The following is a 26,709-nucleotide window of genomic DNA, read 5'->3' as shown; positions in this document are numbered from 1 at the left end:
CTTATAAAAAGGCTTTTATAAATATATTGTATTAATTACAACAAAATTACAGTAAAAAAAAAACAAAAATAACTCAAGATCTGTCACAACTATAATATCATTATGTAATGTAAATGCAGTGTAAAAAATGTACATAACAAAATAAATGTACATGTACGGCTTGTACCAAAAATTCAATTTATGTATCAAGAACATATGCTTGTCCCAAGTTGAAAACTTCATTTAAAGTCCAACCAATTCCAATGAATGTTACACATATTCCGCATACTCTTTTTCCTATATGAACGTCTCTTTTATGTACATTCCAATACTCTTTACAATAAACTGGCCACTCCCAACATATTGTTTTACAACTGCATTAAATATAATATACTTTAATAGCACCATCATATTGCTGTGTTGGTAAATTTCCAACCGTATTAAACAGATTGTAATAAAAAAGCTGTTTCAGCTTTGTATAAAGTGTAAAATACATGCCAATCCTATGAGCCCTTCAATGTCGAAATAAAAATACTTTGAAGAGATATTGAACGGCAAGATGTTACACAAATTTCACCAGGACTAATCAATTTAATTGTGGCCATTGTTCTCGTACCAATATCCAGGACCCTTCTGTTGAAGAACCCCTACAGGTATGCAAGTCACAATAAGATATGTTACAACTGGTGTCAATCAATTCACACTTGCAACAGATTTCTCATCTCCTTTCTTTATTGTTCTACCTTTTGTTTCATGCAAACATGGCAATGTGTCCAATAACACAATCACTTCCTCATGAGGCATGTACAACTGGCAATACAAGTTCTGTAGAACCATGTTTCATTTGATAATTGATCACATTATCCTGAGTAAGTCTGCGAAAAAACATTTGAGCCTGGCCCTGGCATTAAACATGTGTGTAAAGTGTGCTCCCAGATTAACCTGGCTCTGGAATTAAGCATGTGTGTAAAAAGTGCTCCCAGGTTAGCCTGGGCAGTCTGCACAGGCTTATCAGAGACACCACTTTCCGGTTAAACTTGTTTTTTCACTTATAAGATAGTACCTTTGAAACCATAAAAATGAAAAGTGTTGTCCGTGATTATCCTGTGTGTTCCGCACAGGCTAATCCAGAACGACACTTTACGCAAATGCATTAAGCCCATTTTTCCCATAAAGCGGCTCAAATATCGGTCACTTCCTCAGCATGTGATGGCAGGTTGATGACTCTAGGCTTCCCGAACTCCCTCTCCGAGTTCATTTGCAGTGGGTGTGTACCGTTGAAGTCATACGGCGGGGGTGACTGTGTGCGGTAGAGATCAGAAAGGTCACCCTTCAAGGTCGGCTCAAAATCTGCACCGCTTGCTATGCTGGTCCCTATACCGCTCTCTACAATACACAAGGGTAGAATTGTTTCCTTGTATTTATCAATCAATACTCCCTACCAATACAGTGCATCTTAGAACAAATCAAGTCTTGGAATAACCTGCACAGGAATAACCTGCACAATCTAAAAATGTTGTCACTTGTGTATCACAAAATTACATCACACATAAGAGAAAAAGAGGTCTTCAATAATATTTTTATAGAAAAGATCTAAAATCAGTGTTAAAATTCTCACTGTTTTTTTTTTAAATTGTGTTCATTTTAATCTTAAAGGCCCTCAAGTGTCCAAATAGACATGAAATTTGTCTATGAAACCTTCATTAATTGCAAAAAACTTGTTTCTTCAATAAAACTTAATAATTTAAGCTGAAAGTATGTGTGAGAGGGTCCCTTATGTACAGAAACATGTAACATTGACCTTTCGACAGCGAGAGTGAAGCCACGCCCACCGATTTCAAGGGGGGGTCACTCCGCCGAAGTCCGTCATAAAAATGGCTACGCGAATCGGCCGCATAAGTGAACCAAAAAGGCCTCATGGTATACCAGAAGGGCCATACAATAGTTTTTATTATCATTGAATAGTGGTGCTGAATATAATTATCATATCTATTAAATAGTCAAAACTTTTTTATTAGTCTACTTAAAAGCCGTTAAATTTATCATCAAAGTCGGCAAAATTATCGCCAATTATCGCATACAGTATGAATTGTTCGTTAGTCACAATATTTTTCCTTGAGTAATAGATGTTTCAGTTTTTTAATTAAAAGCCGTTAATTTTTGCAACCGATGGCAACATCGCAAATGTGGCACAGGTAAGTAAATTTATTATAATAGAAGACGAAGAACGTTTTTATTGAAATCCGATATAACACATATCTACAATGCGTTTGGTCAAAATGACCCATGAGCATTGTTATAATCGTAAAACATAGTCAAAGTCGTCAAAAAAGTAACATACACAATATATTATTATATATTATTATTTCCTCGTAAACTATCTTCTGCAATATTTAAAATATAAGAAGTTGAAAGAATTTTCATGTACAAAAAAACTCGCTAATCAGACCGGGTTTTCAAAGGGTCATTCACAGTTTGCGGCATCTGTTTTGATAACGGATTAGTAGAAAGCCCACATATGGTGTAAAATGACACTTATTGGCCCCTATTGATAATTACTTGCGCATTTTAAAATAGTTTCTTAACTTACATTAAATTTGGAAGACTTAAACCGAAAGAAATAAAAAATGTTTTATTCTATGTGATATTATTAAAAATAATAACTGATTGTCTTTATTATTACGCATTTCATTAGCATTAAAAAAATCTAGCAAAGTTTATAATGTCTTATTTATTTGCCGACTGCATTAGAATGTCAAATTTATTTAACGTTGGCCACCTTTGAAAAATGGTTTTAAATGTTACTTTCTAATTTGTCTATATAGAGGATAAACAAGTACAAAGTTATACTCTTTTTTATAACGTGTCCATTGCAAAACTTACATTTTCTATTTTCGCGTAGTATCTTATTATAACGACTGTGTTTTGCTTTCGGGCGATCGCTTAATATGTTGAGATTAAGCTGTTCGTGTGGACGACCACAAAGACGAATCCAACGTTTGAATTTTTCAAGATTAGTACCCGGTTGAGGGAACGGAAAAAACGTACTTCCATCTTTTAACCGTTCTGGATACCTTGTGTCTGAATAACAAGTGCCATAACAGCACCTTTCAACCATTTTCTTTGTTTAAAACACAGAATTACGTATAAGCTTATGTGTCGGACAACGGCGAGTTTGACGGACAAAATGGCGGATAGTAACGGGCCTAATCTATGCTGTAATCTGATTGGTTAATAAGCCTGTCAATCAATCGGCTGTCGAAAGGTCAATTACTGGACTCAATCTTATTTAACTTCATGTGATATACTTAAGTTACGTTACACTTTTTCGAGAATAGATACATGGTGGTAAGTAAAATCATTAAGCACCTGAATATATACAGTAATTTCAGTAATTTGTTCTAATTATTTATATTTTTTGATAATAAATGTCTATTGGGTGTGAGCATACTTTTTAATTGGTAACTAGAATTTGTTACAGGAGCTTTAAAAGACAGGGCCTGGGTATCTTCCTGTACACAAGCATGTAAAGGTGAAGGATACCTGAGGACATGAAGGTGAGGGATCGTCTGTACGTGCGGGGGCTGTCCACAGGGTTGAGGGCAAGGTTCATGGCGTTGAATCCTGATTGGCTGCTGTTGGAGGATGAGTTGCTGCTGATAGAGATGATTGAGTGGGGCCGCTTGTTGCCCTGGCGCAGGTGGTCCACAGAGCAGACTGCTATCGAGTTTCGTGTACGCGCTGAAATACGTACATTGAAGATGTTTTATCATGAATCCTTAATCATCATATATATTGCCTGTTGAATATGTTGAACAATTAAATATCAGATACAATAGTGTCACATTTTATATTTGGTATGCAGATTGGGATAACCTTTCATCAGGTTTAATATTCTAACAATATTTTCTACATGCTATTGATCATGCCCTGTGCTAACTATAAAATTGTGCACCTCTCATACCCCATAAAGATACCATCAATTAACAAGAGCACCGCATAACGGGTGCCACGCTCGGCTGCAAAAGCTTGTCAGATTTTTTTATTTTTTTTAGAGGTCACAGTGACCTTGACCTTTGACCTAGTGACCCAAAAAATGGGTGTAGCGTGTAGAACTCATCAAGGTGCATCTACATATGAAGTTTCAGGTAAGTTGTAGGTGGAAGCACTTTGATGTTAGAGGAAAATGTCAAGGTTTTAGCACGGCGGACAATGAGCTCGCTATGACAATACCTCGGGTTTTCTCCGAAAAACAGCTGAACTAATAATTAATTAATTACTTTTCACATATTAGTAGCAAGAAATGGAGATAACAAGTCAATAAACTGTAGCTTCTCAATATTTAAATTGTGTAACATTAAATCTTTCACAAACGTATGACTTATTACAAGATAATACCTTCTCTGTTGTTGGCTGGTAAGTTGATGAATCTGTCCTGGATATTGTCGGAGCTGGGTTTGATATCCAGGCACGGCTTGTTTCCAATACCCATGGTGGCCAGCTCTGACAGGCGGTTCTCTGGAAACAAACAAATAATACTAGGCTTAACTCTTCCAGTGCTAAAACCGAATGTTGAAGGCCTTTGCAAACAGTTTGGATCCAGATGAGATGCCACAGATTTTGGCTTCTCATCAGGATCAAAACTGTTTGCTATTCTGACAGTATTCTTTGAAAAAAATCACAGAAAATGCTAATTTTAGAAATTCAGCAGACAACATTTTTGCAGACGACAAATCTCCCAGCATGCAAAGGGTTAAGATTGATTTGAGCCACTCTCTGAGAAAACAGGCATGTGCATAAAATGTCTTCCAAGATTAGCCTGTGCACTTTTGTGTTTAAAGGAAGTCTCTTCTAATGAAAGTCCACTTTAGGCGGAAAGTGTTGCCTCTGATTAGCCTGTGCTAAAAAAAAGTTCAGGTATCAAGAAAAAATTAACCAAAGATTTTTTGATGGTTTGCCAGTTACACAAGAAAACAAAATATACCATGTAACTATAAACATATACAGGCAGTTACCTCGGTTACGTATGGCCTGGTTCCACAGCACGCGGGTCATGTCCTTGACCCAGGCCTTCTTCTGCTCAGAGCTGGATGCCTGCAGCACATAACTCTCGCCTGTGTTGCGGCGCCGCCACCAGATCTCAAACTTGTAACCGGAGCCCTCATAATCCTGAGTGAGCCCAATATCGGACATCTGAAACATAGGCGCACATGTATCAATCAAAGATTTTTTATCAAATGTATGTCTTTAATCCAAGGTACTTCATTTAATTGAAAACTTTTAAAATATTGTTCCACTCAAAGATACGTTTAAGTCTGTCATACACTGCTGAGATAATGAAATCAATGCTTTAACTAAACACATTTAAAAATTATTAGTTCCTAGTATTTTGCATGGCACCACACATTGCCAATAAAATGTTATTGCAGGGTCCAGTTTTCTCAATTACTCCCCATTTTTAAAATATTTCAATTTTATATACATCAGGATTGTTGGAGTCTCAAACCATGTAAATATTCCGAGATAATAGCGACATGATTCTTTAATAGGTTGACTAACATATAATGTGCAATAAATTAAATTTGAATTTGTTTTCATTCAATTTTTTACACCATTATGCAATAAAAACTTTCCACTTACACATTCAACCATTTATCTGCCTATCTTGTTGCTGTTAGACATACATCCCAATAATAGCAACACCTGCTTAATAGCAGGCTTCCACACAAGTACCTTAAATCCCAACTTTCATATAAGGGTTCAACATGCATACCTTGAATCCAAACTTGTAGATATAGGTATCCTGGAACCCTGACCGGCTGCGGCGTGTCTTGCTGAACAGAACAAGGTCTTCAAACAGGAACACATGGCGCATAAACTTGCGCCGCCCATGGTACACAAGAAACTCATCCTGGCGGAGTAACTTCCCCTGCTCCGGTAGATTTACCTGCAAACAACAGGGTCAAGGTTAGAAAACTTTTATCCAGCCATGTTTATTGCGGTTTATTTATCAACACAATAACCATCGCTATTTAAAAAAGCCCTTTCAGCAAAATGATTTTAAATGCAATTTTGCATCATTTTTGCAAAGAATTAATCATAAATCGCCCCCCCCCCCCTTTTACCAGATTCAAAATGTAATATGACATTTTTAAGCATGATTCCAGAAAGATACACAGAGACGCGTCCTGGAAAAACTGGGCTAAATGCATGTACGTAAATGTTGTGACATATAAGCATGTGCAGTCCACTTTTCAGGAAAAACACTCAGTGCAATAATGGCTTTTTTTATTCAAGGGAACCTCTTCTAAACAAAAAGCCACTCAAGGCATGTGTCCACCGAAGTGGTGTCCCTGATTATCATGTGCAGACGACACACACTAATGTGGAAATACACTTATTGCACATGCATTAAGCCCAGTTTTCCCAGGCCGCGCGTCAAATATAGATTCAAGCTCTGATACACACACTTACGTCGCACTCTCGCAATGAATCCATTGCAAGGAGGTCGTTGCCATGGCGCAGTTGGAAGCGCACCATCTCCTCAGCGGCCCGAAGATCCCCGTACTCGGGAGCAGTTTTGGGGCACTCTTTAAGGATCTGCTTGATAAGGAGCGCGTACTTTCCCATACGCTGCACTGGCTTCAACAGGTAGCTCGCCAGGTCCATTTTGTCACCCAACTCTAGCTGCTTCTCCTGAACAAAGAAACACATTATTGCAGGATATGACCTTGAAAGTTTTGTTTCACATATGGAAATTGTATGCACATAAAAAAATAGGTCAGGACATTGCTCACATTTTTTATCTGCTGGCTACTGTAAATCTGTATGTAAAACTATTATTGAAAAGTCTACAACATTGAGCTGTATCAATATACTTAAAATATGTTTGTTATTCAATGATAGTTTGACCTCTATATTGACTTTAAAGACAGAAAATCTTTCAGCACTGGTAGTCTTATGTCATGTCTAAAATGGCCTTCAGCATTTGAAAGTGTAAATAAACTCTTTTGGTGCTGGAACCGAATTTTAAAGGTCTTTGCAAACAATTTGGATCCAGATGAGACACCACAGAATTTGGCGTCTCATCAGGATCCAAACTGTTTTCTATTCTGATAGTATTTTTTGGAAAAATAAAAAAAAATGCTAATTTTATAAATTCAGCAGACGACATTAATTTTTAGCAGACAACAAAATTCCCAGCATGCAAAGGGTTAATAATCCAAGTTTTGTAATTATTTCCATCCTGTCAAACCTACCCTGAAGAACATTTTCCCGTACTCAGCCATGAGAACGTCGGCCTTGGGTTTGTTCTTGTTATATAGGGCATACAGGTAAAACTGGGATTCCTGAAAGGAAGAAATGTTCTTTATGGGATGTTTAGCTGATGTGTGAGTAAACAAAATCAAAGGCAGATGCAACTGATAATACTCTACAATAAGTAAATAATGAAAATCTTTAATTCATTGATTGTCTTCTATTATGAAATAATACTCTTCAAAGAATAAGCATTCCCATAGTATTACGTAGAGCTCATGATGATAATAATAATAACAAGAGCACCGCATAACAGGTGCCACACTCAACTGCGGGTGCCGTTTCAAATAAATGAAAGCTTGTCAGAATTTTTTTTAGAGGTCACAGTGACCTTGACCTAGTGACCCAAAAATGGGTGTGGCATGTAGAAGTCATCAAGGTGCAGCTACATATGAAGATTCAAAGTTGTAGGTTGAAGCACTTTGATTTTAGAGCCAATATTCAAAACCTTAACAAAATGTTAAGGTTTTAGCACGGCGGACGAAGAGCTGGCTATGCCAATACCTCGGGTTTTCTCCAAAAACAGCAGAGCTTATAAAACTACTTATAATAATATAAAGTAGGTCTACGAAGCAGCTCTTAACCCTTTACCACTTAGATACATATTTTCACACATTTGTAGTGCCTTAGAAAGATAAATTTAATTAAATAAAATAACCTTTCTTACTAGATTCAGGTTTTTAAGGCTTCATCTCCAACCCTTAGATACTGATGAGCAGCAAAAAGCATAAAACGTGAACAGACTGAGAGTTACTCGCAGGCTGTTCTGGTTTAATGCTGTTTGCCAATAGCCATTTTCACTTTGCTTTTAAGTGGGAAAGGGGTTAAAATATCTTCATCAACAAGTACATAATGATGCATGCCTACATGCATGAGGAAGTATCTGGCTATAAGGAATGGATTGCGTCGTGAGGCCTCCAGCTCTTGTAAGAAGTACTGCTGGTGAAATGCGTAGATCTTCTCAACATTGCCAAATATGACGTTGCGTTTTCCACGCAACATCTGCGGCACATCTTCTCGCTCCATTTCTGGTATGTAGTGGTCCACGATGAACTGCAGGGAGCAGACGTAGTCCCTCTCCGTCTGGATCATCTCACTCATGATCAGCGTCAAAGTTCTGTGGGGGGAAACATGTGTGGCATTCAGTGTATTTTTTCGTTAAAAATCGGATCCGGTATTTGGCCCCATTCCAAGTGGAAAAAAGTATATATTTTTCCCAAATGAGACCTCTAAATTCCCAACGAAGGTTTACAATTTTTTTATTTTATTTTTTTCTAGATTTCAACATTTTGTTCATCTTCAATCCAGCCTTATAAGTTCAACCTTAGTAAAAAATAAAAAAAATGAAAACACTTCTTTTCTCAATTTGAAGGATTTTTTAGCAAAACAGCAACAACACTAAAAAAATTCCCAATTTTAGTAAAAACGCTGTATATTTTCCTATTTCAAAGGGACCTGACCTGGCGAAAAAAAGACAATGGGTATTTAGCATCGAATAAACATACCATATATAGTTCAGCTTTATTATGTTAAAAGTTCAAGGCTAATCCAGATGTTTTGATATCAATTTCCTGCAAATAACCAATGATTTGAGTCTTTTCAGGTTTGTGTATTATCAAGAGGATAATTGGAATGCTATACAAGGTTGGATTGAAAACAGAAAACAATTTTCTACAGCAGCAAAAGCATCTACCGTATTGACTTCTTCCACTCTAAGACAACCTATTTCTGTCAATTATACAGTACAGTTATTATACAGTAATCATATATTGTAAAGACCACACTATATTTACTTATGTATTGTGGCAAACAATCATGTATACAAAGATGGTAACAATCAAATAATTTCACTCTCATTACTATACACTTTCTTAATTACAAGCTTGGAGCAACTGAAAGTTATAGAAACGAAGAGGCATTTGAAAACCACACTATTGTTTAGTTTATTGTTAAACTTCTAACCTTCTGCTTTTAATTTCCTCCTCAGACAATTTGAGATCAGCGAGAGGCCGTACAGGGGTGTTAAGTGTTTCATCGTAGGTGAGGTGAGAGTTGACCGGCACAGGGGTCCACTCACGCCGCACATATGGCTGCTCAGTGGTGGCACTCCTGGATATTTTACTCCTTACTTGGGGGACCAGCAATGGAGACTCATCATCTTCTGGGAGACTGCAAGTTAACATGGAACACATTTTAACTCTTTACCACTTAGATATGTATTTTCACGAATTTGTATTCCCTTAGAAAGTTTCATTCCATTTAAGACCTTTCTTCAAGTTACAAGATTTAAGTTTTTAAGGATTCATCTCCAAACCTTTGATACTGATGAGCAGCAAACAGAATAAAACCTGAACAGACTGCGAGTTACTCGTAGGCTGTTCTGGTTTTATGCTGTTTACCAATAGCCATTTTCACTTTGCTAATAAGTGAACAAGAGATGTGTTTGTCAGTAACACAATGCCCCCTATTGCGCCGCTTTGAAATAAATTTTCAATATATCATTTGACAGGTTTACAAATTATCTCCCTTTTAAAGCTTATTACTTCCCTTGGATTGTATTTTTTTACTTTTGACCTTGAAGGATGACCTTGATCTTTCACCACTCAAAATGTGCAGCTTTATGAGAGACACATGCATGCCAAATATCAAGTTGCTATCTTCAATATTCAAAAAGTTACGACCAAACTTTAATGAAGGTTAAAGTTTTGGGACACACACAATGACAGACAGACAGGCCAAAAACAATATACCCCTGATCTTTCGATCCGGGGGCATAAAATGGTTAATAGTGTGGAAATTTTTTTTAGAGAGACCAAAATGGATGCTATACTGGTCAGCAAGTATTTTTCCAACAAAATTTAAGGGTTTTCTTGAAATATTTCATTAATAATAAGAAATATCGCATGAAAAAATTACTGATTCTTTCCCCGAATATATTTGACCTTTGGCATTGATTGTTCACCACTCAAAATGTGCAGCTCCATGAGATACACATGCATGCCAAACATCAAGTTGCTATCTTAAACATTGCAAAAGTTATTGCCAATGTTTAAGTTCGACACAAACAAACCAACAAACAAACAGAAAGGGCAAAAACAATATGTCCCCCAGTATAGACTGGGGGACATAAAAACTCATTGTTTTAAAATGTCTAGCATAACAAACACAGTTCATTAAATTTTATAATTAAATTAATTTGGATCTATAGCCTCAAACATTCACTTGCACAGTTTTGTTGATGTTAAATTTATGCAATTTATACATTCAAATAGTCACTTACACAATATGAAACCAAAATGTGTGTCCTATTTCAATCTTACCTGGGCAAGCTGTCTGAACTCCCAGTGATGATACTATCTGTCCTGCCATTCTGTCTAAGGGAGGCAATTCTACTCTTGTCAGACTCCACAGTTCTCCCCCCTGAATCCTCTTCAACAATGGCTGGTGAAGAGGCACTCCCAGATAGTGGTGATATTGCACCTTTGAACTGCTTTTTTGATCTCTGTTGCACTGTATTTGAAGGCACCAGGAAACCACCAGCATCAAACTCACTGTAATGGTCAGTGTTACCACTCAATACTGAGTTTTTCATTGAATATGTGCCCTGTTCTGAATCCTTGTTTTGATCATGTGACACGCGCTCATTTGATGCTTGTGTTTGGGAATAGGAGTGAAGTGGTGAGGTTTCCGTGGAGTGGCAAGGTGAACTGGAGGTAATGCTTGAAGAGGAAGGAGATGCAATAGAATGACTTGGTGATGAAGTAGATGAAGAAGATAATGATAGTGAAGATGAGTTTTTCACCCTCTCCAACTGAGTTCTTGAATATGTCTTAGGCACTACCGGTGTACTGAAGTCTTTTGGGTCCCAAGAAGGTTTACCGCCACTGTGAGACGGAAACTGATTAATATCACTTTTAAATTGAGAAACAGCACTATGGGAAGAGTATTTGGGAAAGTCGTGTGAAGTTCTTTGATTTGTATTTATATTTAGTGAAGCAGACGACCTCGTGGCTGAAGCAGACGCATCTTGTTCCAACTGATCCCTGAATTGCTGCAGTGTTTTTCCTCGAAGTTGCAACATCTTCTGTGTTTCCAGGCACCTGTTTTGTGCAGTGAGGCACTGGTCTAAGAGTTTATCATTGTTCAACTGCTTAGCGAGATCAGACATCTGGGAGAAAGTGTCGTCCACAATTGGCGGATGTTCTTGCAGGTACAGCTCAAGGCTTTTTAACAGTTTCTCCAGCCCCTCTGGCGTGGCACAATGCTCCATTTTCATACTTGCCACATATTTCATAGCTTCTAGAGCCCATTCGTATGTCTGCAATTTGAAAGAAAAAGATGATTGCTTACGTTGTAAAATGCAATGAATATAATAATGTTGAAATACATTCGCTTCAGGGATCATATTTTTTTCGGTTTTGTCGGTCCTAGACCGATTGGGGTCATGAAAGACCGATTGAAAATCCCAAACAGTCGGTCCGATTCTGTTTGCTATTAAAATTTCCATGTCATGAAATCGATTACACAGTGTACATGCTAACACACCCTAATGACATTCTTATCTCTATTAGGTGTGATAAACCATTCGGTGCAGTCTCTAAACCGGTCAGGACCGGTTTATTGCACGTCAGAACAAGAATAAAAAACTTGTGAACAGCGTATTAAAGACGCTTCCGCAAAGACACGTCTGAATGCCAGCGCTGTAACTAAACAAAACATGCCGATACATTTACCACCAGCGTAATAATCCGGTAATATAATTATGAAAAGTTATTTTTATGGGCGGAACTTCACATAAAATAGTACACAAGAAAAATAATATACATTTAATAAATCTTTAGTAAAACCGTGTAAGAATCGAACTAATTCGTGTACATTACACTTTGTTGTTGAATAACTCACGACCGGAAAATTAGATGCGTGGTTTCAAATGCTTCGCTCTCGTGATTAAATCCCTACGCATCTAAACTATCGGCCGTGGGTTATTTGACAACAAATTATTTCTTAATTATTTGGTTTGTTGTTGTCAGTAGCCAACCTACGCACAGACATTTGTTTGGTTCAGTGCATGTTTGTAAGCTATTATCAAGTCGACAACAATTTAAAGCATCGGTATAGACTTACACAGATTAATGATATTGACAACGATGATAAAAGTCTGATAAAACAGCACACGAAACAACAATGAAATACCAAATGATAAAACCAGTTGAGAAAACTCGTTCCGTTTAAAAAATATTGCAAAAGTATTCATAAAATAAGCGATTTGGGCCACATATATTTGACCTCTGACCTTGAAGGATGACCTTGCCCTTGACCTTTCACCACTCAAAATGAGCAGCTCCATGAGATGCACATGCATGCCAAATATCAAGTTGCTATCTTCAATATTGCAAAAGTATTCATAAAATGAGCGATTTTGGCCACATATAATTGACCTCTGACCTTGAAGGATGACCTTGACCTTGACCTTTCACCACTCAAAATGTGCAGCTCCATGAGATACACATGCATGCCAAATATCAAGTTGCTATCTTCAATATTGCAAAAGTATTCATAAAATGAGCGATTTTGGCCACATATATTTGACCTCTGACCTTGAAGGATGACCTTGACCTTGACCTTTCACCACTCAAAATGTGCAGCTTCATGCGATACACAGGCATGCCAAATATGAAGATGCTATCTTCAATATAGCAAAAGTTATTGCAAAATGTTAAAGTTGGCGCAAACAGACAGACAGACCAACAGACCAACAGGGCAAAAACAATATGTCCCCCACTACTTTAGTGGGGGACATAAAAATGCCTTAGGGAATTTTACTTGTACGTGTATTATACCACCTTCATGAATGGCAAAATCAATGGTATATATTTTAACGTAATTTGTCATGACTTCGGATATACATTTTCGGATACTTTTCCCCATTTATATCCGGACCGATTGATGTTGCGGGAAAATATAATCCCTGATTCGCATCATGTGGTATTTCATACCTGCTTAGATTTTAGTTTGCACACATTTTACACAGAAAAACATAGGAAGATATTTTAAAAACAAGAGGGCCATGGGCCCTAAGGCGCTCACCTGAGACCCCAAAGGAACTTAACTATTCTGGGAAGGTGGAGTTCAAAATAATAAAAGTACAGACGGGCGTACATACTTAACTTGCGCTTTATAGTTCGATTATATAGTGTAAAATCTTCAAAAGAGGACGAGTGCTGAGCAGACAGGCGGTAGCACAGACTTAGTGTGCTCTATTATTAAAATACGTTTTCACTGTTTTTGCGTTCAAAGTTATTTAGAACAATGATACTCTGATTTTCAAGTAATACTGCATTTCACATATCATACATGACGTCTGTATATAAAATTAATTAGAATAATGGTATTTCTGACTTTCACATAATACTGTATTTCACATATCATCCATGTAGGCCTACATGACTTTTGTATATCAATCTGTATTTATGATTTAAAATGAAATTTCATACTTCATGTAAGAGTTAATTTTTGTTAATTATTCACATCTGAAGGTGTTGTTTGTAAACAATTCCTCTACGCTTCTACTCTTTATTTACAACCAATGCAAAACTAAAATGGATTTTAATTGTGAAATTTATTCTCAAATACAAGCTGCATTTAATATCATAAGTATCGCAAATAGTTGGTTTTTAGTACATTTTCTCTATCTCTTTAATTCTTGAACTAAGTATATCTGTGATATTATATGTGTACATGTAGACACGATAGTTTTTTGTCAATAAATGTTCAACAGTAAAGTTGGAGAATATGTCATTCTATTTTTTATTGATCAATATAATTGAATTTTGACAACAGTTGTTGCCTATAAAGCTGTAAAGGATATTTTTACATACACATCTTTACTTTTTCTTCTTGATATTCATAATATACACTGGGACTTTGTGATAGTTATAAGTTAAATAATAGCCATATTGAGTAAGTTCAATCAGGCATAACTGTACTTAAAGTTAAGAAATATGAAATATCACGCCCATTAAATTTATATATATTGTATAAACCTTTCTTGGAAATATATAAGTACATAATTTTGCTATTTCAAGAGCTTGCTTTAATGTTGTAATCTGTTCTTTTTATGCAGTCAGCATGCTGATTTTTATACGAAAGTAAATGCCAGACAGATGTATTTATGTGTTTATCTCTATATTGATACCACTGTATAGCAATTGCTGTTCCCTGCTGGTCCCTGTAAAGGGCTATAAACAAGGGGTTAGGCATCAAGCAACTGTCAGAGATAATGAGGTACCGTATTTTCCCTCGTATAGCGCGCGTTTTTTTACCTCCAAATTTCAAATAAAAAAGTTTGTGCGCATTATACATTGATACAACACTATCCTGGCTGCTTTATTGCAAAAAATAAATGTCATAATCGTAAATATTCATAATAGCCGCCATTTTTTCCCCCAGAAAACTACACCCTATAATCTTACAGACCAAAGGGGCAGTTGTCGAAACAACAAAAAGTTGGTAACGGCAGATATCTACAGCCATTTTCGGTCTGATTAGACAGCTTATGTTAGACTGGTAAAGGTATTTGATCTTTTTTGCAGGTACATGTAACCGTAGGTGTGAACAGGGATTTCTTAAGTGTTTTCCAGTTTGGTCCAGGTTTTTGGCGCCTTCATTGTTCATCACATTCACGCCTATGTAGTGCGACAAACAAAAACCCAACTTGTCCAACATAATAGACTGCCAGTTTAACGTCAATACTCACATATCTCAACAACTGTAGCCCTGTCTCCCATGCGCCACAAAATTTTTATTCAGCATTCAAATTTAAAGCCCATGCTTTCCCCGAGGACAAATGATTCACTGTACATGAATTCTTATTTTCTCACGTTTTACACGAAATGCTCGTGGACTGTTAATCTGTTGCTAGAAAATTACAAAATTGTCAGAAAAGTATAGTGCTATGCAACCCATGCTCCTAATCATAATGACGCTTCCTATGTTGAATGCATAGTTAAGCTTTCCAATGCCCCAGATTATTGGATTGCGCAATAGTAAAATGGCAGCCACTTTCGGTCTGATTTGGTGGTTTTATTGTCTTTTAATATTTTTTTTCTGCATTTTTGCATTAATAAAACAGCCTGCGCGCTATACATGGGTGCGCACTATTCAAAGTAAAATTCGGTACCTGCTGTAGCTAATGGTTATTTCATTGGTCTGCGGTAATTAAATTACATGCAACAAAATGTGTGAAAAGTGGCCAGCACAGGAATTTGGGACTTGACTCTAAACTGTTATATACAGTTGTTTCTCCCCTAAGTAATTTTCTGTGAAATCAATATTACTACTTAAAATTTTGAGATTATTTAATGAAGGGTTTTCAGATGGCAAAAATATGTTTGTTGCACTTCATCCCCAACAAATCATAAACATAATAATCCTCTTCAGAAAGGAACATAAATAAAAAAATTTAAATGGGCAATTTAACTGTATATCTTATCGGCAGAATTAATATTCACATGACTGCATGAAGATAATGAATATCATAATATGCATAAATTTCATTCTACGTGTACATCGGTAATTGCATAGTAGAGTGTAAACAAGGTTACACTATAAAGCCATGTTTTTCAACGGACCGCAACCATAAAGGAACTCGGCCTAGATATCATAACAAGATATCCATAAAACTAATGTTTTGACCAAGTTTTATGATGATTGGACAAAAAATGTGACTTCTAGAGTGTTCACAAGCTTTTTTTTACTATACAAATATAAGGAAAAAGACCCCCCCCCCTGGCGGCCATGTTTTTTTACCGATCCGAACCATTTTTGAACTCAACCGTCGTATCAACTAAACAAATGTTCTGACCTAATTTCATAAAGCTTGGGCAAAAAATGTGTCTTATAGACTGTTCACATGTTTTCACTATATACATATAGAGAACACTGCCCCACCCCCTGGCGGCCATGTTTTTCAAATGTTCACGACTATTTTCAATCTCACGAGATATTCACATAACCAATGTTTTGACCAAATTTCATGATGATTAGGCAAAAAATATGACTTCTAGAGTGTTCACAAGCTTTTTTACTTTATAAATATAAGGATAAAGACCTCCCCCCCTGGCGGCCCTGTTTTTTTACTGATCCGAACCATTTTTGCTCTCAACCTTGGTATCCAGGAAATAAATGTTCTGACCAAATGTCATGAAGATTGGACCAAAAATGTGACTTCTAGAGTGTTCACATGTTTTCACTATATTGAGAAAACTGCCCCGCCCCCTAGCGGCCATGTTTTTCACCGATCTGGACCATTTTCGAATTCATCCAAGATATAAATGAAACCAATGTTTTGACCAAGTTTCATGATGATTGGGCAAAAATTGTGACTTCTAGAGTGTTCACAAGGTTTATCTATAGCCATATAAGGAATACTGCTACACCCCCTGGCGGCCATGTTTTTCAACCGAATGGAACACTTTTTTAACTCAACCAACATATCATTAAGACAAACATTTTGACAAAGTTACCTGAAGATTGGGCATCAAATGTGACTACAACAGTGTTCACAAGGTTTTTCTTTTTTTTGACCTAGTGACCTTGTTTTTGACCCAGCATGACCCAGTTTGTAACTCGGTTGAGGTATCATTGGGACAAATGTTCTGACCAAGTTTCATGAAGATCGGACAAAAAATGTAGCCTCTAGAGTGTTCACAAGGCAAATGTTGACGACGGACGCACGACGGACAAAAGGCGATCACAATAGCTCAGGTGAGCTAAAAACAACACAAAAACACGAAAGAAATGAAATAATTCTACAATATCAATAATTTTGAAATTACACATCGAGTTTTCCTATGGAGATTATGGGGATGTATACTCCTAAATCTGATTTACTAGTCTAAAGAAAAGAAAAACAAGTCAACGTCAATGTTTGATTATGATATTGTCACTCAAAACTAATTGTTTACCTTGTCCAGAAGCTGGTAACATTTAGTTGTGCCCTCAATTCTCTCCCTTGCCTCCTCGAGTCTCTCTGAGAACTGCTGTAGGTGGCGCTTCAGCATCTTGGCAAGCTCCTTGTACCCCGTGACCTCATCAAAGTCCCCTGACTGCGCTAGCACACTGGCCTCCTCCAACAGGTCATTGCCTTTCTCTATGTGACTCTGGAAATATCAGCACAGGAAACTAATAATAGGTCATTGCCTTTCTCTATGTGACTCTGGAAATATCAGCACAGGAAACTAATAATAGGTCATTGCCTTTCTCTATGTGACTCTGGAAATATCAGCACAGGAAACTAATAATAGGTCATTGCCTTTCTCTATGTGACTCTGGAAATAGCAGCACAGAAAACTAATAATAGGTCATTGCCTTTCTCTATGTGACTCTGGAAATATCAGCATGGAAAACTAAGTTCTTGAAACTGCCTTTCTAACTTAGTACTGTACATCCCTATGTGACTCTGGAAATATCAGCATATAAAACTAAGTATATGTCATTGCCTTTCTCTATGTGACTCTGGAAATATCAGCATATAAAACTAAGTATATGTCATTGCCTTTCTCTATGTGACTCTGGAAATATCAGCATATAAAACTAAGTATATGTCATTGCCTTTCTCTATGTGACTCCGGAAATATCAGCATATAAAACTAAGTATATGTCATTGCCTTTCTCTATGTGACTCTGAAAATATCAGCACATCAAACTAAGTATAGTACAGATCATTAATTTTCTCAATTACACTCTGGAAATATCAGCATGGAAATCTAAGTTCTTGAAACTGCCTTACTTTATGTGACTATGATAATATTAGTACACAAAAAACTAAGTACATGTCATTGCCTTTCTCTATGTGGCTCTGCAAATATCAGCATAGAAAACTAAGAACAGATGATTGCCTTTCTCTATGACATGATTTTCAGGAAATATCAGCACAGAAAACAAAGAACAGGTATTGCCTTTCTCTATAGGACTCAGGAAATATCAGCACAGAAAACTAAGTACAGGGATTGATACTATATGTAAGTCTTAAAATATCAGCACAGAACTACTGAGCCTTGCCTTTCTCTTTGTGACTCTAGAAAATTGAGTCAACATTACAAGAAAATAGTAAAAGGAAAATCTGCATTTCTTAAATTGCAAACCCATTGTATTCATTCTTTGACTCTATGAAACAACTATTTTGTTTAATATTTTTATTTTCTAAATATTCCAGATAATAATGCTTAGATATCATCACATTGCCATTTCAAAACTAATAATTATCAAACTAAATACTCTTGCCAATTTTGAGGATAAATGTGTGTAAGAATTTTGTAAACAAAAACATAGCCTTTTTTTATATTTCAGTGTGATTATCATCCATTTAACTGTACATGTAGTTGGTTAATGCAATTAAAATGGCTCATTTGCTGTTAATTTTCTATTACAATAATCACTTCCATTGCAAATCAGAAGACCTAGCTTTTTTCTATCATGAAGTACCATCAAGCACACAAAAAACATGTGCCACTTGTACAACAGACCTTCAATTACTCCACATCAATTGAAGGGACTGATAAGTAAATCACACAACATATGGCTTAGTTTTGTAAGACCACAAATACTAAACAAGAGCACTGCATAACGGGTGCCACGCTCGGCTGCGAAAGCAAGGTCACAGTGCCCTTGACCTTTGACCTAGTGACCCAAAAATGGGTGTGGCATGTAGAACTCATCAAGGTGCATATACATATGAAGTTTCAAAGTTGTAGGTGGAAGCACTTTGATTTTAGAGCCTATGTTAAAGTTTTATATTAGAGGTACCAGTGACCTTGACCTTTGACCTAGTGAACCAAAAATGGGTGTGGCATGTAGAACTCATCAAGGTGCATCTACATATGAGTTTCAAAGTTGTAGAAGGAAGCACTTTGACTTTAGAGCCTATGTTAAAGTTTTATATTAGAGGTCACAGTGACCTTGACCTTTGACCTAGTGACCCAAAAATGGGCGTGGCGTGTAGAACTCATCAAGGTGCATCTACATATGAAGGTTCAAAGTTGAAGGAGGAAGCACTTTGATTTTAGAGCCAATGTTAAGCACGACGCCTATGAGGGACGGCTGACGGCGAGCTGGCTATGACAATACCTCGTGTTTTCTCCGAAAACAGCCGAGCTAAAAATAGTTACAAGTGCGCCTTTCATTTAATAAAAAAATTGTTCAGTGAAAAAGAAATGCTGTTACTGTTATTTCAAGATGAGTCATTTTTCATTACCAAAAAAAAATAAAATGTGCACTTATAATATATAATTACATACAAAATATCTCCTAGAGACATTACTGGTCATCTTTTAACACAACAAAAACACAAATTGAACAATTGTTATTAAAACAGTGTAACGGAAAAAACGTTAATATTCATATTTAAAATATACATGCAATATAACAAGATCTTGTCAAATTACCTACTTATACACAACAAATACCTGGAATGTGTGTCAACCTATTTCCTGATATCCACAACAGAAATAATTCACCTGGCAACACTGTAAAATGTAGTGACACTTTTACAGAGGAAAGCAGGGACAAAATCAATACATCCATGATCCAATCAATTCTAGCAGAGAAAGGTAGTTTAAACAGTCAGTTTCCATGGTATCAGCCATTTTACAAAGTTATATGTTTTAATTCATTATGAAATCAGTATCATAATGATTTATTACAATAATATTTTCACAATATCCTATTTTACCATGTATAGCTCTCAGTCTTTTACCTCAAAGTTTCCATTCAAATAGATGGTACTTGCAATACATTGAAACAACGCTTTCCTAGCTGCTAACTTGCACAAAAATCATTTAGCAATTGTAAATAATCATAAAATAAGCCTTTTTTTTAAATTCCCAAATACTTCACCCTAGTATGAGGAGGACAGTAGGCAACCCGCCACAACAATAAACTTTACAGATAAATGTTTTAAAAAGGAGTTTTATGGTATTGTAGTATAGATTTATAGGTCACTTCAAATGAGCAATGTGTGTTGCAGTAACTTCTGCCTCAATAAAATCACATTTTGTTTGATAGACATCAACAATTGTAGCACAGGTAAACTTGTAAAGTAACAAAACAAGTTTGGTACCTTCCATCTTCTATACATTTGTTTCAGTGAATATGTCGCACTTGTCATAAACGTCATTTATTTAATAAATATGGTACCAATTACAAAATAAAATACCTTTTATAAAATAAAAGTTAATAAGAAAAGAAACCAATTTCAGAAACACTTGAATTGTAAACAAACTAACTAACAAACCTGAAGACTGATAATCCAAATTATGGCAAAGATTTCTAAAAGATACACCAATGCTATACCTAACAAACAACAAATGTCTATTTCAGCCATTGATAAACATTACATCATCAGTTGTTGTAGTTACAGCAGTTTATAACATGTCTGTTTGTGTTTAAAATTTAACTCCACATTTACCCCACATGCTTTGTAAGATTTCCTTTCAAAATTATCCAACTTTCTTGTCCAAACCAGGCAATCAGGAGCTGTGATAATACAATAATCCTTCCATCAATGTTTGTTTACCCAGTGCATACTTGAACTGGGTGGTGTGGCTTCTTCTATAAACATGGAAATCTTTTTTCCCCCACCATTAAACATTTATTTTCTACCTTCCATAATTTTGAAGATGAGCATATGTTTCTGATATCTTATCACAATATAGTGTTCTAATTTTAAGAGTGTTTATTTTATATGCTAAACTGTATAAATATACAACATAGTTGGTAGAGCTGTGGCAAACATAGCTAAATATGCTCTACTAAAAATATTAGATAATGTTCTGAGAAATCTAAATTGAGCCTTGTTCTGGGAAAACTGGACTTAAAGCATGTGCATGCAGGTGTTATCACAGATTGGCCTATGCAGTCTGCATAAAGTAATTTTTCGTTTAAATCAAGTATCTTCTAAATTAAAATCCAGTCAAGGCAGAAAGTGTCGTCCCTGATTAGCTTGTACGGACTGCACATGCTAACCCGCGACATAACTTCACTCACAAGCATCAAATATCATTTTTCAGATAATGGCTCTTTTGAATATACTTAACCCATTTATGCCTTAACAAATATCAACACAATAGTATTAAAGCGCCGACATCTTCAGAAAGGGTCTCACAGCATTTCAAAAAACAAGAGCACCGCCTTGCAGGTGCAGACCGCTCATCTATTTTCTTTTTAAAGGTGAAGGGACTCTCATTTTCAATCACAAAGGAGGGGTGGTGGAGTGAAGAGGGGTGTATAGTGTGGGGGTGTGGACATTTATTACATTATCTTCCAAAAATGCGAAAAAATGCAAAAAAAATAAAAAAATCGGGGGTGGGGGGGTGTGATTCTTGGGTGCGATGGTTAGACGGTATTTCAAACATAAAATAATAAAAATAAATAGTTGTGTTTTTTAACCGTTTAAAAAAAAAAAAATTGGGGGATTGGGGGGGGGGGGGGTATAGTGTGAGGGTGTGGTGGTCATTTGTGAGATGATCTTAAAAAAAATAAAAAAATAAAATAGGTGGGGGAGGGGGGGGGGGCACGGGGGATGGTTTGGGTGGAGTCTGTTGTGGTATGTCAGGTAAGAGTAGTTTTGTCAAAGTATCAATCAAATCTAATCATAAATAAAGAAGTTATGGCAATTATAGCAAAATTAGGTAAAATTCAACTTGCCAGGTACAGTAACCTCATGATAGCATGAAAGTATTTGAAGTTTGAAAGCAATAGCTTTGATACTTAAGAAGTAAAGTGGATCGAAACACAAAATTTAACCATATATTCAAAGTTACTAAGTCAAAAAAGGGCCATAATTCCGTAAAAATGACATCCAAAGTTATGCAACTTGTCCTTTTACTGTACCCTTATGATAGTTTGCGAGTGTTCCAAGTATGAAAGCAATATCTATGATACTTCAGGGGTAAAGTGGACCAAAACACAAAACTTAACCAAACTTTCAATTTTCTAAGTATAAAGGGCCCATAATTCCGTCCAAATGCCAGTCAGAGTTACATAACTTTGCCTGCACAGTCCCCTTATGATAGTTAATAAGTGTTGCAAGTATGAAAGCAATAGCTTTGATACTGTAGGAATAAAGTGGACCTAAACACAAAACTTAACCAAATTTTCAATTTTCTAAGTATAAAAAGGGCACATAATTCTGTCAAAATGCCAGTCAGAGTTACATTACTTTGCCTGCACAGTCAACTTATGATAGTTAGTAAGTGTTGCAAGTATGAAAGCAATAGCTTTGATACTTAAGGAATAAAATGGACCTAAACACAAAACTTAACCAAAATTTTCAATTTTCTAAGTATAAAAAGGGCACATAATTCTGTCAAAATGCACGCCAGAGTTATGTAACTTTGCCTGCCCAGTCCCCTCATGATAGTTATAAAGTGTACCAAGTTTGAATACAATAGCATTGTTACTTTCTGAAAAAAGTGAACCTAAACGCAAAACTTAACCAAAATTTTCAATTTTCTAAGTATAAAAAGGGCACATAATTCAGTCAAAATGCAAGCCAGAGTTATCTAACTTTGCCTGCCCAGTCCCCTCATGATAGTAAGTAAGTGTACCAAGTTTGAATGCAATAGCATTGATACTTTCTGAGAAAAGTGGACCTAAACGCAAAACTTAACTGGATGCCGACGCCAACGCCGACGCCAAGGTGATGACAATAGCTCATAATTTTTTTTCAAAAAAAAGATGAGCTAACAATCTGTAGTACACCTATTGGCCCAGAATTGAATTTGTAAATGCATTCGGATTGAGAAAAACAGTTTGCAATTTTCAGTAAGACCACATTAGCCTTATCTGTCAATTATACAGTGTAAATATGATACCTTTTATCGCAAAAAAACAACATAACAAATATAAAAGCTTAGTTTTTTTCTGGCTCGCATCCATATCTTTTATTTATTGCAAATCATTTAGCAGCGTTATATTCTGGGGCATCTCATAACCTTGTTTGATCTAAGATGATTATTAACATTTCCTATTGAAAATGTGCTCCTTCAAAGCACCTAGCTATCTAATCTGCTCATCTTCCATGTTAAAAAGAAACAGACAAATCATGTATGATGATGCTTAGCTCGCAGTAAAATCATGCAGCAAAGCTACATTTTATAAAAAATGAGAAGGAAGGACATTTTTATTATCAAGGAAGATTTGCAAATCTGGAAATCTGGATTCAATTTTAAAATTTCTCCAACAAAGTAAAAGTAAATTTCCAGCTATGTTGCACCCAGTAGGTTTGGAAGAATAAATAAATTATTTTAACCTCCAAAGTCATGTCAATCTCAAAGTATGGTACTCAAAGAGAATATCTGTGGATAAGGAATTTTTACAGATCTTAACAATACTGTAACATTTAAAGTATTCAGATGGAAGGGAAATATCACGTAAGCCTAATAGGGACAGTCAGACGGACGTGAAAATCACTCTAAGCCTCATATAAGAAGAGACTGCTGTGGAGATAAGTTAAATTATTGTGGTTAATTAGGCCAAGATCAAAGTAAGTTGGGCTTAAATGGGTCTACTGAGAAAAGCCATAAATAATCATGTTAAAGTGTTAAAGATAATCCCTGATAAGCAGAGTGCTGATGGAAACGACTTTCACTATGCCTTCTGCACGAAATGACAACAGGGCATCACAAACAACACACAAAAATGCTGGTTACCATGGCAGCAAAGTAGAATTTCTCAAAGTCCTTCTGCTGTTGCCGAATCCCTTTGAGGTTGTCGGCCATGGCCAGGTGGCGCTGTAGACACTCGTTGCCCTGCGTGTGCAGCCAAGAGATGATCTGAAAAACACATAAACAAGGTGCAACTATAGCTTGGATATTCATTTAACCCCTTACCACCTTGAAAACGCATTTTTGACGCATTTTTAGTCCCTTAGAAAGTTAAATTTAATCAAAGACCTTTCATACTAGATTCAAGTTTTTAAGGCTTTATTTCCAACCCTTAGATACTGATAAGCAGCAAACAGCATAAAATCTGAACAAACTGCGAGTTACTCGCAGGCTGTTCTGGTTTTATGCTGTTTGAACATTTCACTTTGCTGTTGAGTGGTAAAGGTTGAAAGTGTGACATTCAGTATGTATGGTTTGCCTCAGGAGAAGCGTTTTCCTTTAGAAGTTAGTAAAGCCAACACAAGCTTGCCCAGAGTTATACTATCTGTAACAAGCAATTTTCTTTTAACCATAAATAAATCATAGACAGAAAGAGCCTCCTGGATAGATAGACGCCTGTTACATCATACAAGTTCAGATTTTTAGTAAAATTCAAAATAAGTTTTATACAGTAATTTCAAGAATGGAATGCAAACACAAAAAGGACAAGGAATACAAATAGTCAATATGATAAAAAAAATACAATTATTAATTACAATTACAATTATTAAGCTGGGTAGTGCAAAACTGCGTATTACGGACAAGGAATACAAATAAAGTCAATATAATAAAAGAAATTACAATGATTAATTACAATTATTCAGCTGGGTAGTGCAAAACTGGGTATTATTTCATATGCAGCCAGCGCAGCTTCAGACTTAGAGCTACCCTGTTCCCTTAATAGGGTCAGGCAAGGTTTCTCGGTCTCATTAGCGGGGATAATGACTCTCATTTAGGGCATATGGATGCAGGGTAATGTCTTTCCATACACTGTTCAGAAATGTACTAAGGCCCATTTTCGCATTACACTGTTGACTCATTTTTTAAAAACATTTCAAAGTGTACTGCATAAATACCCCATTGTTGGAATTTTCAATGTGCAATTTATATAAATGCAAACTTTCTGGCATCAATATTTTCAGAAGATATGTTACAATCTAAATAGTACTTCTCATTATTATCATTATGATCATCATAACTTCCCATCATAATAATAAGTACCAGTTTTCTGGATGAAAACTATTGCATTAAAACAAGATGGAAATACTATTACAACATCATCAACAGTGTCTTTATTGTTTCTTTCTGATTAATGTTTTTAATGTATTAAGTTAAGAAACCACAGAAATCAGTAATATTGTCATGGGACACAAATTATTAAAACAAAGGGAACTATTCAACAATAATTTCTTGGAAAATCTAGACATAACAACATACTTGATGCAAAAAAAAACCATCAAAGTTGTTCAATCAAGTTTCTATGATGACTTACATTGGTTCCATAAACGGATGTTTCAGAAATTGCATTCCAGATTAGCACTTCAGAAGTCAAACTCAACCTCTTGTTGGCAAACACAGAATATTTCGCTTTGGACGGAAATGACATCCGTCTCTTGATCTTGGAAAAATTCTCCATTATCTATGATTTGCTATTTTTATGCTGTCACAATGAAATATTAGACAAGCAGCTTAAACACTGATATCTTGTCACCACATTGAAACACAGTCCAACAAGTATTCCTATAAAAAAACTCTTCTTGATATGTAAAAGATAGTGTATTTTATTCCAAAGAGAGTATATTGTATAACAGGTGTCCATGAATGAACTAGATCATTCACAGAAGGCCTATGAGCCGAGCTATCATCTATGTCCAAGTCTTATCCATCAGTCAAGATGTAGTTCCATCAATTTGCAGTAAATTGATCCCAACTGTCCCTGCCGATTCATTATCATTTATCCTGAGCTAACAGAATGCAGTGCCCAAAAGCGTTACTCTTTCAGCAGTCTGTATGTCTGTCAATCATTACTCCGCTTTTTTCTACAATCAATGCAATTACTGACAACACCATTTCAACCTATGAAGATTATTAAGCCAGCCACTTCAAATCCACCTGCACATTTCAAAACATATGTTGATGCTTAAACACAAACACTTCAGATTCTTAAAAAAAAACAACTCAAAATGCTATATACTTTTTGTGAAAGCAAAAATGTTTTCACTATAGTAGTAAGAAGTAAGAAATATTATCATCAATTTCTTCAACAGCTTGCTCACAAATCAATCCAACAACAAATGAATCCTAGTTTTCACCTGTTCACAAAGACTTGCTCTTTTTACATACAACCCAAATTCAAATCACCCAATGAGATCTATAGCTCAAAGAGTTAAAAATCCAACTAAACACTCCTTCCCATCAGGTATCCCAAGACACAAACAGGAAATGTTACACCATATTCCTCAATCACAGAATACAATCTGTTTCCATTGAAAACTTATTGACTGTAACCCCAGCTTGAAACCGGTAGAGCCACCAAACCTGTTTCTTCAAACAATTTCAGCAATTCACAAAACCATGATAAATAGGTTCCTGTTTGCATGTTTCATTGATTTTAAACATTCATAATCTTATTGTTTGTAACATGAGGCAATTTGTTGAATAAGCCAAACATCTCACAGCAGCTGCAACTGCATAGGCAGCTGTTGTTATG

The 26,709-nt window shown here is 36.0% G+C and overlaps 1 protein-coding gene across 8 annotated transcripts in view; it reads right to left on the bottom strand.

Moving 5' to 3' along the window:
- Positions 1 to 346: 346 nt before the first annotated feature.
- The window catches only part of LOC127845642 (pleckstrin homology domain-containing family G member 4B-like), a 152,455-nt gene continuing 126,092 nt past the window's right edge, over positions 347 to 26,709 (bottom strand). For 6 of the 8 annotated variants that reach the window (XM_052376659.1, XM_052376658.1, XM_052376662.1 and 3 more), the window contains 12 exons: positions 24,006 to 24,128; positions 17,262 to 17,456; positions 10,617 to 11,614; positions 9,259 to 9,465; positions 8,164 to 8,413; positions 7,239 to 7,328; positions 6,448 to 6,675; positions 5,753 to 5,926; positions 4,995 to 5,172; positions 4,378 to 4,497; positions 3,523 to 3,720; positions 347 to 1,365 (listed from right to left, as the gene is read on the bottom strand). In XM_052376659.1, coding sequence (XP_052232619.1) covers positions 1,160 to 1,365; positions 3,523 to 3,720; positions 4,378 to 4,497; positions 4,995 to 5,172; positions 5,753 to 5,926; positions 6,448 to 6,675; positions 7,239 to 7,328; positions 8,164 to 8,413; positions 9,259 to 9,465; positions 10,617 to 11,614; positions 17,262 to 17,456; positions 24,006 to 24,128 — 2,967 coding nt within the window. In that variant the 3' untranslated portion in view covers positions 347 to 1,159. The remainder of the gene's footprint in view (positions 1,366 to 3,522; positions 3,721 to 4,377; positions 4,498 to 4,994; positions 5,173 to 5,752; positions 5,927 to 6,447; positions 6,676 to 7,238; positions 7,329 to 8,163; positions 8,414 to 9,258; positions 9,466 to 10,616; positions 11,615 to 17,261; positions 17,457 to 24,005; positions 24,129 to 26,709) is intronic. The other 2 variants (XM_052376661.1, XM_052376666.1) reach the window with 1 other exon arrangement.

This window comes from Dreissena polymorpha, chromosome 9, assembly GCF_020536995.1.
Source record: "Dreissena polymorpha isolate Duluth1 chromosome 9, UMN_Dpol_1.0, whole genome shotgun sequence".
Lineage (NCBI taxonomy): Eukaryota > Metazoa > Mollusca > Bivalvia > Myida > Dreissenidae > Dreissena > Dreissena polymorpha.
The sequence above is the reverse complement of the archived record's forward strand: the minus strand, read 5'-3'. Positions and strand labels throughout refer to the sequence as shown.